The sequence below is a fragment of the Trachemys scripta genome, chromosome 3, assembly GCF_013100865.1.
Source record: "Trachemys scripta elegans isolate TJP31775 chromosome 3, CAS_Tse_1.0, whole genome shotgun sequence".
In the NCBI taxonomy this organism is placed as follows: Eukaryota; Metazoa; Chordata; order Testudines; family Emydidae; genus Trachemys; species Trachemys scripta.
The window spans coordinates 38,989,899-39,007,858 of record NC_048300.1 but is presented as its reverse complement, the minus strand read 5'-3'; the positions used below and the strand labels follow the sequence as shown (position 1 = coordinate 39,007,858).

At 36.7% G+C, this 17,960-nt stretch overlaps 1 protein-coding gene across 6 annotated transcripts in view; it reads left to right on the top strand.

Moving 5' to 3' along the window:
* EML4 (EMAP like 4) overlaps nt 1-17,960 on the top strand; it is a 261,579-nt gene that overhangs the window by 138,070 nt on the left and 105,549 nt on the right. For all 6 annotated transcript variants that reach the window (XM_034764478.1, XM_034764479.1, XM_034764481.1 and 3 more), the window contains exon 2: nt 4,344-4,526. In XM_034764478.1, the coding sequence (XP_034620369.1) occupies nt 4,344-4,526 (183 nt within the window). The remainder of the gene's footprint in view (nt 1-4,343; nt 4,527-17,960) is intronic.

Here is a 17,960-nt window from a genome sequence, read left to right as displayed (position 1 = left end):
TTTGGAAATGGTATCTCTTGGAATTTAGTTTGAATTTTTGCAGTTAAGCATTTCAGTTTGAGGTAATTCATTGTATATCTGTAATGTTTCACAATTTAACCTATAATCTATTTCTAATATCTGTTTTTCCTCTGGAGTGCTAAGTACACCTCTACCCCGATATAATGCGACCCGATATAACACGAATTCTGATATAACTCGGTAAAGCAGTGCTCCGGGGCGGCGGGGCTGCATACTCTGGTGGATCAAAGCAAGTTCGATATAATGCGGTTTCACCTATAAGGCGGTAAGATTTTTTTGGCTCCCGAGGACAGCGTTATATCGAGGTAGGGGTGTACTAATAAGTCATCTGCCTAGAGTGTTACTCTGGTTCTCAACATCAGCCTCCATACCCTTGCTCTTCCTTGGAGGTTGTTCTTGCTTATTATTAAGATTCAGATGAATAAATTTAAGGCCAGACAGGTCTTTATGATTGTCTAGTCCGATTTCCTGCATAACATGGGCCAAAAAATCTCACCCAATAATTTCTTCGATTCCATAATTTGTTAGAGTTATGGCATATCTTTGAGAAAGAGATGCAGTCTCAATTTAAGACTTCAAGAGATGGAGAATCCATCACATTCCTAGGTAAGTTATTCAAATGGTTAATTACCACTAAGTTAAAAATTTGCACCATTTTCTAGTCTAAATTTGTCTAGCTTTAGGTTCTGACCACTGGACCTCATTATGCCCTTTTCTGCAAGATTAAAGTGCTGTCTACTCTCAGAAATCTCTGACCCATGTAGGGTCATGTAGATCATAATCAAGTCACTTCTCAACATTCTTTTGAATAAACTAAATAGATTGAACTTTTTAGTTCTCTTATGCTATTGGGCTTGTTTTCTAGATTTTGATCTTTGTGGTTAAGTCAAAGCAGGTCTGCTTTCCAACTTCTCTTGTAAATTTCTAATGGCAGCAAGAATTTCTCTGCAGCCATTGTTGCAGAAAACGAGAATGACTTAGTCCAGTTGCTAAATACTTTTCTTGATGAAGTACAAAACAGACTTAGTTGATGTCAGTAGCGAAAATACAATAATTTGCATTGGCCAGTATTTCACTTAAATACCTAGTGTCTGTGTTCATCAAGGAAATAGATGAGCAGATTAAAGTATGCCTATGCTGCCACACAGATTGGACAACAGAGGAATCAATAGCCGTGCGTACCAAAGTGCTGTATTGTAACTCCCCCCGTCTGGTTGTTGTGAGCATGAACTAAAAGGTTCCTAGTTTACATTAAAGTAGTCCTGTTTGAAGAGGGCTATATTAATGTGAACTGGGAACCTTTTAGTTCGTCCCACAGCATCAACACAGAGGAGTTGCAGCCCAGCACTTTGGTGTGAACCACTATTCATACCCCCATAGTCTGAATTATAGGCTTGTGTAGATAAGTCCTAAGTAGTGGAGCCTTGTTTGGTAATTACTATTGGACTTCACACAGTGAGCATGGTAATGTCTGGCTTTTAAAACTCTGATGAAACATAACTAAAAGACGGCTGCTTGTTTCTTTTTACAAATGTTTTATAGTAATCTGTAGTGTATCTGTAGGGCCTGGGGATTTACTCATTGTAAGACTTTTAACTGCAGTTTATATTTTTTATTTTACTTCCGTATGAAGCACTTCAGTTTGGGCTAATTGATTTGGTGGTGTATTGCGACAGGTATTATGCGATAGCTGTGGTATTTTGGTTTTGATTGATACTACCATAAGATGAACTTTAAAGATCCCTATAGTTATTTTGATATACTTTCAATATATCTTTAATTTTAATTACAGTTAATGTCTTCCTTGTCTTAAGACAACATAGCTGGCTTATAGTTGCAGTTTTTGTTATGAAGTTGACAATGATCATCCCATATTTTATTTGAATGCTCATAATATCTCTATTTAGCAAAAGTATAATTGTGTTGTATTTTTTGGAATTCCAGGGAGACCAGTGACTTCCTAATGAGTTATAACATTTCTAAGTTCTTATTAGTTCAGAGAAGGATAACATGCACTCTTTATTTTGAGTAAAAGTTTAAAATACATCTTTTTATGTTTTGTCACTTGTTTGACATGGGAGCATTAAAAGCACCTGTTCATTCTTTGTACACTAGGGAACTTACGTTTCTTTTCTGACTAGAGTAAGATATAATGGTGCACGATCTGTTTGTGTTATGCTTCTTATTTTAGTAAATAAGCTTTCTGCAAGAAACAAAAAATTATTCTTATATCCACTGAAGGTGCATGGAAATAAAATGTGTAATCTTGCACTGGTGGCATTACCTTTTTTCTCCATATGTTTGAACAACCCTTTCATACTCTCTCTCTCTCTCTCTTTTTTTTAAGTTGTCTCTTTTGGGCATGAAGACTTTTAGTCTCTTACTGATAGGTGATCTTGCAGAATGCTTATATAGCAGTTGAAGTATCCCACAGATGCCAATGACATAAGAAATATGGCTATTCATTTTTTTCTGTATGTCTTAGGCATACATACGTTTGCCAGGATTAAAGGTGTTTTTGTTTAGACTCTTTTGGGTGCTATCCACATTACTGAACTGATTACCTATGTCTTACAATGCAGCTTTTTATTGATTAGAATACATATATCATTATTATCATATAGTTTTCCTCCCATTAACTCAGGACTACAAAATACATATTACATACACTTCTCCAAATCCCCTTGTAATTTATGTTCCTTTTAGATTTAAGTGAGTTTCCAGCCCAAAAAGCAATCTTAATTTTTCTTTTTAAAAATAAATCTGACTGGCAAAAATTGATAATCAAGCCTTCATATGTTGCAAGAAGACATTTTACGCCAATATCGCTTTAGATATTCTTGCGCTGTTTCTGCCATTGTATGTACATTTCACTTGTAACTTCTCTTGTTTGAATACTTCCTATAGTGATTTCTTTGTATCTCATAAAATATCAGTATTAAGAATTACAATAAAATTGAATTTGGTGCTACTTCAATAACTACTCCCAAATGTTAATGTTTTATCAGTTTTAACAGCTTAGAGCCTGATGCTGCAAACCCTTACCACCTTTGTTATATTTAATTAATTGGGACTAGTCAAGGTAGGGAGTGCTTTATCCCCCATTCTTGCAATCACTTACTTACATTGAGCTTGAGGACTACTCAGGTGTATAAGTGTTTGCAGGATCAGGGCCTATGTTGGATAATAAAGGGTTTCGGGATTAGGCATTTTAAAAAAGTTTTATAATTGAAACTGTTTCCCTGCATTGAAATTCATGAAACTAGTGGGCCCAAAATTTAAAATATGCATAACATTTCACAAGCAATAATGAACTTTACTATTTGCATATTTGCTTTTACATATGATTTGATGGTATGAATGCGCTTTATATATGTCATCCATCCAGTATTAAATAAGCAAAGTTTATGAACCCCTATGATTTTACACTTGTATTTTGTTTAAAGTATTAATAAACCCAAACTCACCAAGGATACCTTTATGAATACCTTTTGTTTGGGTGACGTGTTTTTTACAACCCATTTGTAGTGCACGGACTCTGATTTATGCTAAAAATAAAAACCTATGATGTGTTATTTTGGCTTGGCAGAAAGAATGCAATGAGCTGTCAAAGGCAAAGAATATGCAGAAGCTGTAATTCCCATTTTACCATTGAAGAATAGATTTGGCTGGATTATGCCTTCAATACTAATCTATTTCTGTGTGGCCAAACAGATTTTTGGAGCCCTTCACAGCATATTTACTTTCTGTTCTCTTCACTTCGGGCCAAATGTTATAAAGTAGTATATTTTTTTGGCTCATGCAGTGTGGTGATGTGAAAAAAAAAAAAAACAGTAAAAAGAAAAAAAGTAACCAGTTCATTACACCTCATTACATTTGGTCTTGGTGAGTTGTGTATTTTTAAATTGATTTTTAATTATGTCATGCTTTAAAGCGAAGGATACTTAGACTGCTTCTTTAAAAGTTGCAGTAGAATACACTTCAAAATGTTTGAACATATTTTATTTCGTATTAAATTTGAAAATACAGCCTTGTCCTGCTTAGCATGTATCTTGTTTCCATTACAGTACAAGTTCAGTTTCCAAACATCCTGTGTAGGCTCCGGTGTTTAAGGGCCTTAATCTTCTCCTTATGTTGGTTATGCTTATGATCCCCTACTTAACCATTATCATCTTTATCCAACCATCTTCAGTAACTCCCAAACATTTTTGATAAACAAGATTGCACTGTAAGTTTTTATAACTCTTCTCTTTTTAATAGTTTTTAGTTTTGAAAAAAACAATTAAATTCCGTCCTCCTTTCCCCCCCCCATCCCCAACTAGATGATAGCATCTCTGCTGCAAGCACATCTGATGTCCAGGACCGTCTTTCAGCTCTCGAACTAAGAGTTCAGCAACAAGAAGATGAAATCACTGTGCTAAAAGCAGCATTGGCTGATGTTTTGAGACGTCTTGCTATCTCTGAAGACCACGTGGCCTCTGTGAGAAAGTCAGCACCAAGTAAAGGTAATGATGCATATTGTGGATTGGAGTGAATTTGACAGATTCTAGCTTTTCATATTGGAATGTTAACACTTAGCAAACAAACTCAAAGAGAAATTTCCATCTTAAGCATGAAAGCAGCTGTGACTTTCAGTTATTTTTCACCAACATCTTTTTTGATAGGATAAAAATCTGAAAACTGAGATTGTCTTTTTGCCCTTTGCAGTAGAACATCAGAGTTAAGAATACTTTGAGAGTGGAGGTTGTTAGTAACTCTGAAATGTTTGTCACTCTGAACAAAACATTATGGTTGTTCTTTCAAAAGTTTACAACTGAACGTTGACGTAATACAGCTTTGAAACTTTACTATGTAGAAGAAAAATGCTGCTTTCCCTTTTTTTTAGTAGTTTACATTTAACACAGTACTGTGCTGTATTTGCTTTTTTATTTTTATTTATTTATTTATTTGGTCTCTGTTGCTGCCTGATTGTGTACTTCCGGTTCCAAATCAGGTGTATAGTTGACTGGTCAGTTCGTAACTCTGGTGTTCATAACTCTGAGGCACTACTGTACTTATATTTATACAAGATCTTCCGTGAACTCCACCTTAGTCCTTGTAAAAAGACCACTTTCTACTTAGAATATAGTATACTTTACATCAGGATTGTTTAACCTGCATCCTGAGGTCTGGATGCAGACTGGTGGATTTCTAATCACACAGCCAAGTTCTTCCTGTTAACTGCAAGGTGAGAACAAAGATAGTCAACTGAAGACTCTTACTGGAGGTTAACTAAAAAATATAAATTACACTTTCTGTTTATCTATCAAGGAAAAGGCAAGATGAAGGAAATATTATAGAGGGATGTACTTTAAAAAAAATAAAATGTGTATATTTACAGAGAAATTTTTCACCACCCTTGTGCTCCTGGCAAATTGCCATGTGACCACTACTGTCAAATGTTTGGGCTTCCATTCATTAACATTTTTACATCTACTTTCTTCGTGTACTATGTATATATGTTATATTAAAAAATTGGGATACAAGAAGATGGACATATTTTGTGCTAATTTGCACAATATGTAAGAACTACAACTACATTAAAAAGTTAGCAGAGATGATTCAAATAATTTTTAAGGGTCTTCCAATTCTCAGAATTAGAAGTGGGTATAATTGTGTGTATTCCCATCAAACTATCTACCCCAATTATTTGCCTTTAACTGAATTATACATCCTTGATTCTCCACTGTGACTCTAGTTTTGAAATCAGTGGTGTCACATCAATAAATTGGAGTAACATAGTGGTGAATCAGGGCATGTGTATGTTTATATACATATGTTTTATATGTTCAAAATATGAAAGCTGAAAAATACTGAAATTTTGTAATGGTTTTAGATGTAGAACAGCATTGAGATCTAATTTATTGTAATTGTTTTTTTTTCATGTCCCCATGCCAGATGGAAGGAAGTGTTGACACTTAATTGGCATTGACTCTGAATCCTTCTATTCTGTCTTATTTGCTAAATGGTAGACAGTAGTTATCTGTGATTCAGCTTTCTTTTATCTGCCGTTTATCATGCCTCATCAGGATTCAAACTTCCTTGTCTAACATTTTGAATAAACAAAGTATTAGCAAGTATTTGAGATAAGTACAGTATGTCTATGTTGCAAGCTACTAATTTTTGCAGAAAAGTGATACTTTCAAGTGAAAAATCATGGACAGAATGTACATACTTGGGGCCACAATTTTCATACTTGGATGGTTAAAGTGCGTAGTTTCTCTTTAGGCATTTACATAAGTGGCTTTATTTTGGAGTGCTAGGTACCCATGGCCTCCGCTGAAATCAGAGAAAGCTGTAGGTGCCCAGAACCTCTGAAAGTCAGAGGTGAAATTCTGTGCCCATTGACGTCAATGGCAAAACTCCCCTTAATTTCAGTGGAGTCAGGATTTCATCCCAGGTCACTTAAGAAAAAAAGGAAAGAGGCTTATGTTTAAATGTGTGTTTTTTAACATGCAACCTTTTGGTCCTAAAACACCTGGCCCAGGCCTTTTCCCATACAGAGCACCTCGTATTGTCTAGATCACAGAAATGATTGTATCTGATTTTTAGAAATGTGAGGTATATTATCTTAACTACTTACAGAAGATAATCTGTCTGTACAGAGAGACACTCCATGTACTGAAAAATATATCTCAATAGCACTGGAAAGAAAAATACAATCTCCCATACCTCAAACAATTCCTAAAACTGTCCGTATCGGTCTGACTCTTTGCATACTACCACTAAAAAAAAAAAAAAAAAAAAAGTACAGCAAAAAGTGTGTGTTAAAGAGCATTTCACTCATTGACTTGAATGTTTTACTAAAATAAGGGAACAAACACAAAAACATTATTCAAATGCTAGACTTAAAAGTTTTCAGATACACACTATTGCTCTGAGTCATGCTCATCTTTGGTTGTAAATAAATAAATAAATTAGAGCCCAAATGTCCAAACTAATGAGCACCTACAAATTTCACTGTAGTCAGTGTCTGAAGTGGCTTCTCTTTACCTCTGAAAATCAGACTTATAAATGGATTTCTGTGCCTGGATTTGAATAGTCAGAGTTTAATCAGAGTTGTTTAAATGTCTTCATATAGCTCTATTCCTCTGGTATTTAGTTTTAACAATGATTTTTACTATTGTTGATCTAAATTTCACTCATTTTAGTGGGGGAAAAAGAATACACCATCAAAGCTTTTAACTTTGCTACTATATATCTGCATAAGCGCATATTACATAACATTTATTTATGTAGTAGCATTGAAGTATTATACTATTGTTAATTGTATTATTGTTTCTTATTTTTGTATGGTAGTGCCCACAATGTGCTTGGAACTGTCCATAAATATACTGAGTCACTGTCCCTGCCGCAAAGCGCTCACAGTCTCTATTCGGAATCTAAAGTCATAAGTAGTTTTTGCCACAGAATGGCAGTTTTTAATGACATAAACTTTCCTCTAATCCTGTAGATCCCCAAAGAGAGACATATTGGGGAAAACCGAGTAACATGAAGAGGGAAACTGAAAGGAAATAAAACAGCATAAGCATTATCAAGATCTTCAGTGCCTATAGTTACACTACTTGAAAACACATTCATTGTATTAGATCTGGAATTCAGATTTTTTTTCTGTTCAGACACACATTTAACCCTAAAATCCAAAGTCGTTTGGAAGGTTTCTGTTTTATGCGAATACTTTGAATACTATGCTTCCAGCCGTCAAGTCAAAGAAGTGCTAAAAAGGGTGTGCGTGTGCTTGTATACGTACGAACAGCTGATTTTATCCCTTTTATAGATAGGCAGATACATTTTGACACTGCCATTGTTCCCTTTGGAATGGTCTCACTTTCAGTCTCCATTCTGTCTACCAAGACAGCAGATGGACTTTTTTGCTGGGGAAATGTCTGGGAATATTTTATTCAGTAACTGTGAAATTTTGTACAGTTTAGGGTGCCCATAACTCCAGATCTACTGTTTCTGCCCTAATTTAGCCATATACTAAGGTCTTAAGTAGGATGTTGGGCCACGAAGGGTCCTCTGGGCTGGGTGAATTTCACTCAATGAAAAAATTAATAAGGCCTCTGCTGCTTGCAATTGTAACCAATTAAACCTCTTCGGTGAAAGGGTTCTGAAGCTTGATGGCTGAATGGTAACATAGGAATGTCTAATTCTAACTTGTGCCTTGGGAAGTTGTTTACACCTGTTCATTCACAGTTACAGAAATAGTGAAAGAAAGGTCGAGGCATTATTTTAAAATTGTGTGTTAACTATATATACACAATATACAATATCTAACATTAATGAATTATAACTAATTGCTGCTATTTTTATTTTATAGAGGAAATGGCCCCTTTGTGTTGAAACACCTAACAGAGACACAAGTAAAAGGCATTGCAACTGTTGCATTAGTTTCACTATTGATGACTGGATATTTTTATCATGATACCTGAGATGTATAGGACATTATAGAGTGGCAGAAAAGAGATGTTTAGTGACATATTGCCACCGGTATTTTGGACTTCAGGAATAGCTTTGGGCCAGCATTTTTTTAGCTGTAAAAGTTAATATTTGGAACAAATATTCCAAAATATGATTGTACTGTACACTAATAAAATATTAGTGATTAATATTTCTTTCAGTACAACAGTTGACTTATTTTCCTGTTGTGTAATTAAACTATACAAGTAAGGCCAATCTTCCCCAAATCCTCCAAAAATTTACTTTATAAAAGTCACTCAGTATCTGATCTGCTTTTGCACTGGACATTCTTTCTTGCTGCTGAGATATATCTTCCAAAACCTCTACAAATTTCCCATAAGTAGCTCCGCAGTTGCCTTCAAAGAGGTGCATTCCACAGTGTGAAAATGAGTGTGGTGAACTGACTAAATCAGGTTGAAAGGGGCAAACGTCCATGACACTTTTTGGTATTCATACCTTTCCCCCCCGTTCAAGCAGATGATATCCAAGCTCATTGGGACAGAGGACCGCTAGTGTTTCTGGCAAACTGCTTCAGGATCCTTCAGTATGGTTTGTTCATGCTGGATATCTCTTTGGATTGAACTAATTTCATTTTACCTTTCTTATCTCTCTTTTCTTCTTGACTAGCATCTGAATCAGTGAAAGCTAGGACCTTTACTAATATCCTGGTATTTGTGATATTTTTCTTGTCTGTATTTTTCATCATATGCATATTATTATATTGTTTCAGTGGAAACCTTCCCAGTAAGTGAATAGATTTCTATATACATAGTATAAGGGTATCTGTAAGTGAGTTAATTCGGTAGGGACTGTTTCCTCTGTCTAGTGCTCTCCAAGAGCAGTGAGATCCTCAAGGATGGAAGGTGTCATTTGAGATGTGAGCTATATGGTGTTCGTTTTTTATGTCTGCAGTTCTTCCTAACTTATGATTGAATTAAGCCAGAGGGCAAGTTTTTAATAGTAATCCTAGGAAAGTGTAAGGATCAGGGACCACTGCGTGAGAGAAGTATCTCCATTTGGAGAATACAAGGATATCAGCACTTGTCTGTTAGTGGGCAACTCACAAAGCAGAAGGAAGTCAAGTATCAGAGGGGTAGCCGTGTTAGTCTGAATCTGTAAAAAGCAACAGAGGGTCCTTTGGCACCTTTAAAACTAACAGAGGTATTGGAGCATAAGCTTTTTTGGGTGAATGTCCACTCCATCAGACATCTGATGAAGTGGGCATTCACCCATGAAAGCTTATTCTCCAATACCTCTGTTAGTCTTAAAGGTGCCACAAGACCCTCTGTTGCCTTAAAGCAGAAGGAAGATATTTCTGCCTCTGTATCTCCCACCAAGAAGCTCTCATAGATGCAGGAAATCCTTTCAAAATGATAATGGAAGAAGGTTGTTATAAAGCCTCTCTGTTTCTACACAAACTATGCACAAGTATGCAAAGTGATAGGAAAGGCTAATAAATCCAAGGAAGGTATTAAATATTATTGACGTTATTCTAGTTCAGAGAAGAATTAGTGGTGCTGTCCTAGCCTCTGCCCATACACAAGCATCCCTGTAGGTTAACACAGATGCTCCCTTCTGAGATAATCTTAATGCTTATGTTTTAAAGCAGTTTACTCGTAGCTGGTAAACTGGCCATTTACTTTTTTATGGTTATGTATTTAGATGACACTATTCCCGCCTTCATATGTGTTGAGCTACTGAACTAGGGCATGGGTGTTCAGTAATCTTAGGGGGCTTTTTTGATAGGCAGCTTCAATAGTTCTGTTAGTGCCATCTCTTTTGTGGGAAGTTCTTTCCTTTTGACAGCCTTGAAGTGTTGGTGCCACATGCCTCTTTACTTGATTACAGCAGTTGACGCTTATAGTATGTGCCAAAAAAAGATTACCTGAACACTGGAGGAAAGGGAAAGCATAGAGTAGTCTGGTACTTGTGGCTGCCAGCAAAACAGATTGTATCTCAGTTGGTGCCTGGCACGCTCTTGGGGTGTCAAAATGTATGTAACATGAGAATGCAGCTTGTAGGCACTGTGTGTGAAGACACGTCCATGACACACAATGGTATTAATAAAGCAGCTCAGAGTAATCATACTAACAAGATGCAAGTGCTTCCTGTTTCAAGAAGTTGCTATCCAGTTGAAAGTATATATATATTTTTTTCTCCTATCATGCCCTCTTTTTGACTAGAGGCAAAAATGAGATTTTGCACACTTTGAATCTCCAGATGGAGCATGATGCAAAAAATAGGAGAAGGCAAGAACAGAAATTTATAGCAACCTGCTCCTACGCAAGCCCAGTTAGTAGGTTGCCACAGAGAGGGGCTGGTGGTCAGAAGATGGAAATGTTTTGGGTGAGAGTACAGGCCAGCGCTGAAAAAGGCATATATTACACTTTGCACAGAGGTGTCTAGGACAAGCCAGTGGCACTTTGTGTGACAATGCAGATTTTTTTCTTTAGTGGATTTGCGGTGATAGGAAACTGAAGAGTTCTTACTTGTTTTGTTTTGGTATGCAATAGTGTGTCCATACCCCAAATACACAGCAAACCTAAATCAAAATCCTATTTCATTGCAAGTTGAGCAGAAGATTTAAGATGTGTTTTTACCTGATCTTAACTCTTGTTTCATTTCAATAATATTAAAATGAAAAGTTGGATGGCCAAAAATGTTGATTTTTTTTTTAATTTAAAAATGCTGACTTTAAGAGCAAATAATAAACTGTGTGGGGGAAAAAAAGCTTAAGATATCCTTGCACTTGAATTTTTAGTCATGCTTAACACATGTTAATTAACACAATTGTAGATTCTAGTGTAGACACTTCAGGACATGATTTACAATTGCTGGATTAATAGGTGTTAAAACACAACTACAAATTCAAGACCAACTCTGATGGTTGGAAGTTGCTGTTAGCCATGCATTTCCGTAGAAAGGAGGGTATGGGGAGGGGCATCATTTAAGCAATCCTAGAGTTGTATCTGTCTTATCAAGGCCAGCAACTGCAAGCTTGCATGTATATCACTTTACTCATGGGAGTAGTCCTGTTGAAGCCTGTGGGCTGTATGCTCATGTTACATACATTTTGACACCCTTGAAATCTTAATGTCTTTCCCATGCACCGGTTATTATGCCATGTGCTCTTTTTATGTTAAGCTTCTTTCTTCTCTATTACTTCCTTTTTCATTTTTCTGTTCTTCTCTCTCGTCTCTTCTTTCAATTTTCCATCCCCTTTAACCCTTCTTTTCTTTCTTACTCTACTCATACTTGTAATTATTTTAGACTCTCTTCTTTCCCTCCTTCCATTTACTTTACATTCTTTTGAAGACTAATGGGAACTAATGAACATTTAACCAGCTTCCTTCTGAAGAGCTTATTTTTACATCTCATATGAATATCAGTTATATAATTATTAGCTGTATGCACTTGCAGCTGTATTTATCAGGAAAAATAAATTAGGCTAATAGTAAAGGTGTGTTACCTCTGTGTGAGTGAATAAAGCAGTGTGCCGTTGTCTCAGAATATATGTATCTATCAAGCAGTCTTAAAGTCATCAAACCTTTATTCCAATTCACACAAGTGAGTGAAGGTCATAATAAACCAATTAGAACCATTTTGGGGGACGCCTGCCGTTCTAAAATCCTGAGATATACAGTTGGAACTAAAAGCTATCATTTTATCACAAGACACATTTTCAAAAGTTACTACTGTCACTTAAATGTCATTTGCCTGCATTTCCCCCCCAATTTAGCTAATAAAATCTATTTCCCTTTTTTCTGATTCTGTGGTTATGGAAGAAACGGAGGGAAACAGATTTCAGGTTTATGGTGGTGGTATTTGTCTAATCTTGCTTATCTTTCATTCACACACTTGCATACTTGACAGATTTTAATGAAAGGTCTCTTTTGAACCCAGCAGATATTATTATTCTATGAAAATTATCAGAATAGAGATGGAATCCATTATCCATGAAAGACATTTTTACTACTTTGATCTCACAGTTTGGCTTTAATCCTGGTCACCACTCACTGGATCTCATTTTACATTCAGCTTGCATCCGGCTCTTGTTCCGAGCCAAAAGATAAAGCTGAGTGCTATTCAGTCTGAAAAATTACAGACTGTTTATGTTAGTAATTGACATATAATGTGATATTGGCAGACATGCGCAATTTGAATGCTGAGAACTTCATTGTTTTAGCCTATTGAATTCCATCCTGAATTTGTGTTTTCACTGCAACTTCATTATAACACTCTCCTTTGAAGTTAAGCCTGTTTTGGCTGCTATGAAAGGATATTTTTACAGTGGGAGACGGAAAGATTCTAAGGGTATTAATGTAATTTGGAGCCTGATGATGAGTATAGAGATATTCGCTAGCCATCATCCACTGGAGTTCTGCAGGTAGGGTCAGAAACATTCTGATCCCCTCCTCTGATGATGGAGAGCCAATTCCTAAAGTCCAATACTCAGTCTGCAAATGGGTTAGGAATTAACCCCAAGTGTTTTGTTTTAAAATGTAAATGTATTTCCATTTTTTAGATTAGATTTTTTTTTAATTATTTGGGATACTAATTAAAAAATAAATCCTGAGCGTTTTTTAGTTCTCCTTTAAAAAAGAATGGAAGTCCAATTAGTGAATGTCGAAGTAGAGGAGTGTGAAATATTTGTAACATTGTGCAAAACTACTTGGAAATTGTGGAGTTTTAACATTTTCTTACAAACTGAAAATTCACCCATTTTTCCTCAAGAAATTCTAAGGTACACTTTTCTTTAGTAAAGACAGGCTAGTTTTACGGTGAAGATGATTTCTTTCAGGGAGCAAACTGAAATTCATATTTTTGATTCAAAAGTAGCCATTTATAATGAGCAAAATTTGGGAGTTATAAACTTAGATGAAACTAAATCACACAGCCTCTTTTACTGCAGACTGTGCAGCACACACAGTTCCCCCTAAACTTGATATTTTGATTGCTATTTGGAAGGTGTCCAACTATTTCTTATATCACTTCTGAATTCCTTATTTCTGTGAGGCTAGGTTACAAACAATAGCTGCTCCAGTTTTACTAAACTCAGTTTTTAAATTGATTGAATTAAACTAATGCAAGTCCCTGTCTAGACTAACTTAAATCTCAAGTCAGTAAGTGTTCTGTGAATCCTAGCATGTTTGTGGTCATTATTAAAATAATAATTTAAAAGGAAGTTCTTTAATTAAAAAATAAGTCACCACAATCTACTGTACGGATGAGAATCAACCCTATTACTGCTGCCAATATTGTATGGGCGAGAGCACATTGTAGCTAGGAAAGAGTTGTATATAATTGATCTCAGATATTATTCATGGATAAGGTTTTATTATTCAGTGTAAGAGTCTGAGACATTTTATCTTAGTATAGACAGTTCCTTGTAGATGTAATGTCATGAGCCCAGTATTCGCATTAGTGTTCTCTCCCTGTGGAGGAGAAGGTTGTACATGTTTTCCATCTGATTATGTGCCTGTATCAGATGTTTCTGATCTGAAGCACCGTTTCTGTGTGCACTTTACACATAGCTTGTCCATTGAATCTTTTGTGTCTGTCAGAGAATTCAGAGTTGTTACACTTATATCTCCCATTCCCATTTCTGCATAATTTCCTCAATGGCAGCCTGAGATGTATTGATCTATTACCTCATACAGAAAGACAGAGAAGGGTCACCTACAGTTCAAGAGCAAATCAGGAGCCTTGACATATTGTACCTTCTTGGATAAGATGATTTACTTAGTCATTGAAAATAAAACAAGCTCATTTATATGCCAGTATTACTCAAGATATTTTTCCAGTTCATGTTGGTTTATGGCTTTGCTGCTATCTGTGTTATGAAAACGTGTTTAGGGTATTTTAAAAATATGTTGAATTTTGAAATTAGAATCTTTATTAAAAAATAAAATAAAACATGTCCACAAAAGTAGTCTCTAGAGCATGGCTAGCTGAGAAGAATTGTGTTTGTTTGACTTGTTGGGGGCAAGAGGCTGGGAGAGGAGAGGGGAGGGGGAAAACATCAAAATGATTTATATAGCATAGGGTGTTTCAGAGCCAATCTCTTTCCGCCTCGTCTTTTACATTCTTCCCCTCTTCTTCTACTCTTCCCAGGTTTTTTCCTGACTGCTTCTTTTGTCCTCTTGACCTGACTCTGTCAGCTTTCAGTAGTACTCTACATTTGGAGCGGCCTGCCAATCGATGTTTCCCCAACCCTCAATCTACTCACATATTTGTTAAATCACACATTTTCTTGACATACTTAACCTGTTACACACAAAAAAAAGTTAAAATAACATGAGTAAGGTTGCAAAGTCAAGCACTCAGAAGTCAGGAAATGCCAGAATTAAGGTTGCCGGTGCAAATGTCAGTAAACATCAATTGCACCATAATAGACAATCAGTGAAAAATTATAAACATTGATGATAATCAGACTTTACAGATAGGCAAAGTAAGAAAAATGGTGCTTGAGAACTTAGTTTGTATTTAAGGATATTTATTTTGTATATTTTGACGTCTGATGTTGACAATTTGTATTTTAATGGTTATAAAGCTTTAATTTTTTTGAATCTCAATGTCTGCTGTCATTAAATAATTATACTGACCCTTTCATTGTCTGACCCACACATCATTTCCCACAGCTGTGAACATTTAAATAGAAAATTTAAATTTAAATTAAAAAAGGTGAAAACCTGTAATTTCCCAAAAACGTGAACATTTAAATTGATAAAAATAGAAAAAATGCTTAAAAATAATCAATATTATACATTATAATTATATTTAAAAAATTGAATTCTGCCATGAAGTCTTTAATCTTATTTAGTATGGCTAAATAGCTCAGTGGTTTGAGCATTGGCCTCCTAAACCCGGGTTGTGAGTTCAATCCTTGAGGGGGGCCATTTAGGGAACTGGGGTAAAAATCTGTCTGAGGATTGGTCCTGTTTTGAGCACGGGGTTGGACTACATGATCTCCTGAGCTCCTTCCCAACTCTGATATTCTATGATTCTATGGCTTAAAACCACCAATGTTAGATGTCCAAATCTAGGCTGGCGATGATGCAGAGCAAATGGCAGAGATACCACTGGGATATGATTATTTGGGACGTTGATTAATCAGTCCATAGTCTCAAGTCTGTTTCTGCAACCACAAATAGAATTGTGTCTTAGTCCCCATTTATGGAGAAGGGATGTGCGGCTGCAATTCAAAGTGGACCATATTTTCCATGGAATTGAAAAGCCATTGGGTTCTTCGGCTGAGTCCTTGATGAGCTGTTTATTCAGGATGTTAGCGTCTTTCCGCCTCGCCTTGTCATTGATCTTTGGGTGGAAAACCGTGAGTCTTCGAGCTTTTGTGCTGCAATCCAAAAAGATTTTCTTGATTTGAATCAGAATGTTGGTGTATTACTGAGATCTTCTTGTACTGGGAGACCATTGTTCCCTCGAGTTTGATGGAGCTTCTGAAGAATTCTCAGGTTATAACAAATTTGGGGTGGGTGGATATATGTCAGTATGGGAAGCCATGGTTCTGGTGTTGATTCTACTGTGGCCATAATAATCAACATAACAATGTTGTGATCATGTAATTAGAGACTGTCTATTCACATACTATTGTTTCCACAGGATCCCTGCCTCATTCAGAGCACAGGGGGACCTGCTTTGGAGATGAATCAGGCAGGGTCTGTAGGACACCTGCCTGATTTGTTTCAGAAATTGGAAAGTCTGTAGTGAATGAGACCGTGAATTGCAGGAGAAGAAAGAAGGGTCTCATCACTCAGGCAGTTCAGTGGTGCCCTGGAGCACTGGATTCTATTCCTGCTTCTGTCACAGAGTTCCTGTGTGAAGCTTGGTGTAAACCAAACCTTGAACAGCTGGTCACTAACTGTGTGTTCCTCATTTTCTGGGTGCCCAACTTGGGACTCTGGAGTCTGTTGAGCACTCACAGCTATACCTGATGTCTTGGGAGATGTGATTTGAACACACAATGTGCTACATATATAATGCTACATGCTCTGAAATACCAGATTGGGTACCCAAAATTAGTAGATACATTTGCTCTTAATCTCCCTGTGCTTCAGCTCCCCTTCTGTAAATGGGAATCATAATACCTCTTCATCTCTCTAGGATGCTGTGAAAATAAATTCATTAATATTTGTGAAACACTCAGATATGACAGTGATTAGCTTCATAGATTCATAGATTATAGGACTGGAAGGGACCTCGAGAGGTCATCGAGTCCAGTCCCCTGCCCACATGGCAGGACCAAATACTGTCTAGACCATCCCTGATAGACATTTATCTAACCTTTTACTCTTAAATATCTCCAGAGACGGAGATTCCACAACCTCCCTAGGCAATTTGTTCCAGTGTTTAACCACCCTGACAGTTAGGAACTTTTTCCTAATGTCCAACCTAGACCTCCCTTGCTGCAGTTTAAACCCATTGTTTCTGGTTCTATCCTTAAAGGCTAAGGTGAACAAGTTCTCTCCCTCCTCCTTATGACACCCTTTTAGATACCTGAAAACTGCTATCATGTCCCCTCTCAGTCTTCTCTTTTCCAAACTAAACAAACCCAATTCTTTCAGCCTTCCTTCATAGGTCATGTTCTCAAGACCTTTAATCATTCTTGTTGCTCTTCTTTGGACCCTTTCCAATTTCTCCACATCTTTTTTAAAATGCGGCGCCCAGAACTGGACACAATACTCCAGCTGAGGCCTAACCAGAGCACAGTAGAGCGGAAGAATGACTTCTCGTGTCTTGCTCACAACACACCTGTTAATACATCCCAGAATCATGTTTGCTTTTTTAGCAACAGCATCACACTGTTGACTCATATTTAGCTTGTGGTCCACTATGACCCCTAGATCCCTTTCTGCCGTACTCCTTCCTAGACAGTCTTTTCCCATTCTGTATGTGTGAAATTGATTTTTCCTTCCTAAGTGGAGCACTTTGCATTTGTCTTTGTTAAACTTCATCCTGTTTAACTCAGACCATTTCTCCAATTTGTCCAGATCATTTTGAATTATGACCCGGTCCTCCAAAGTAGTTGCAATCCCTCCCAGTTTGGTATCATCCGCAAACTTAATAAGCGTACTTTCTATGCCAATATCTAAGTCGTTGATGAAGATATTGAACAGAGCCGGTCCCAAAACAGACCCCTGCGGTACCCCACTCGTTACGCCTTTCCAGCAGGATTGGGAACCATTAATAACAACTCTCTGAGTACGGTTATCCAGCCAGTTATGCACCCACCTTATAGTAGCCCCATCTAAATTGTATTTGCCTAGTTTATCGATAAGAATATCATGCGAGACTGTATCAAATGCCTTACTAAAGTCTAGGTATACCACATCCACCGCTTCACCCTTATCCACAAGGCTCGTTATCCTATCAAAGAAAGATATCAGATTGGTTTGACATGATTTGTTCTTTACAAATCCATG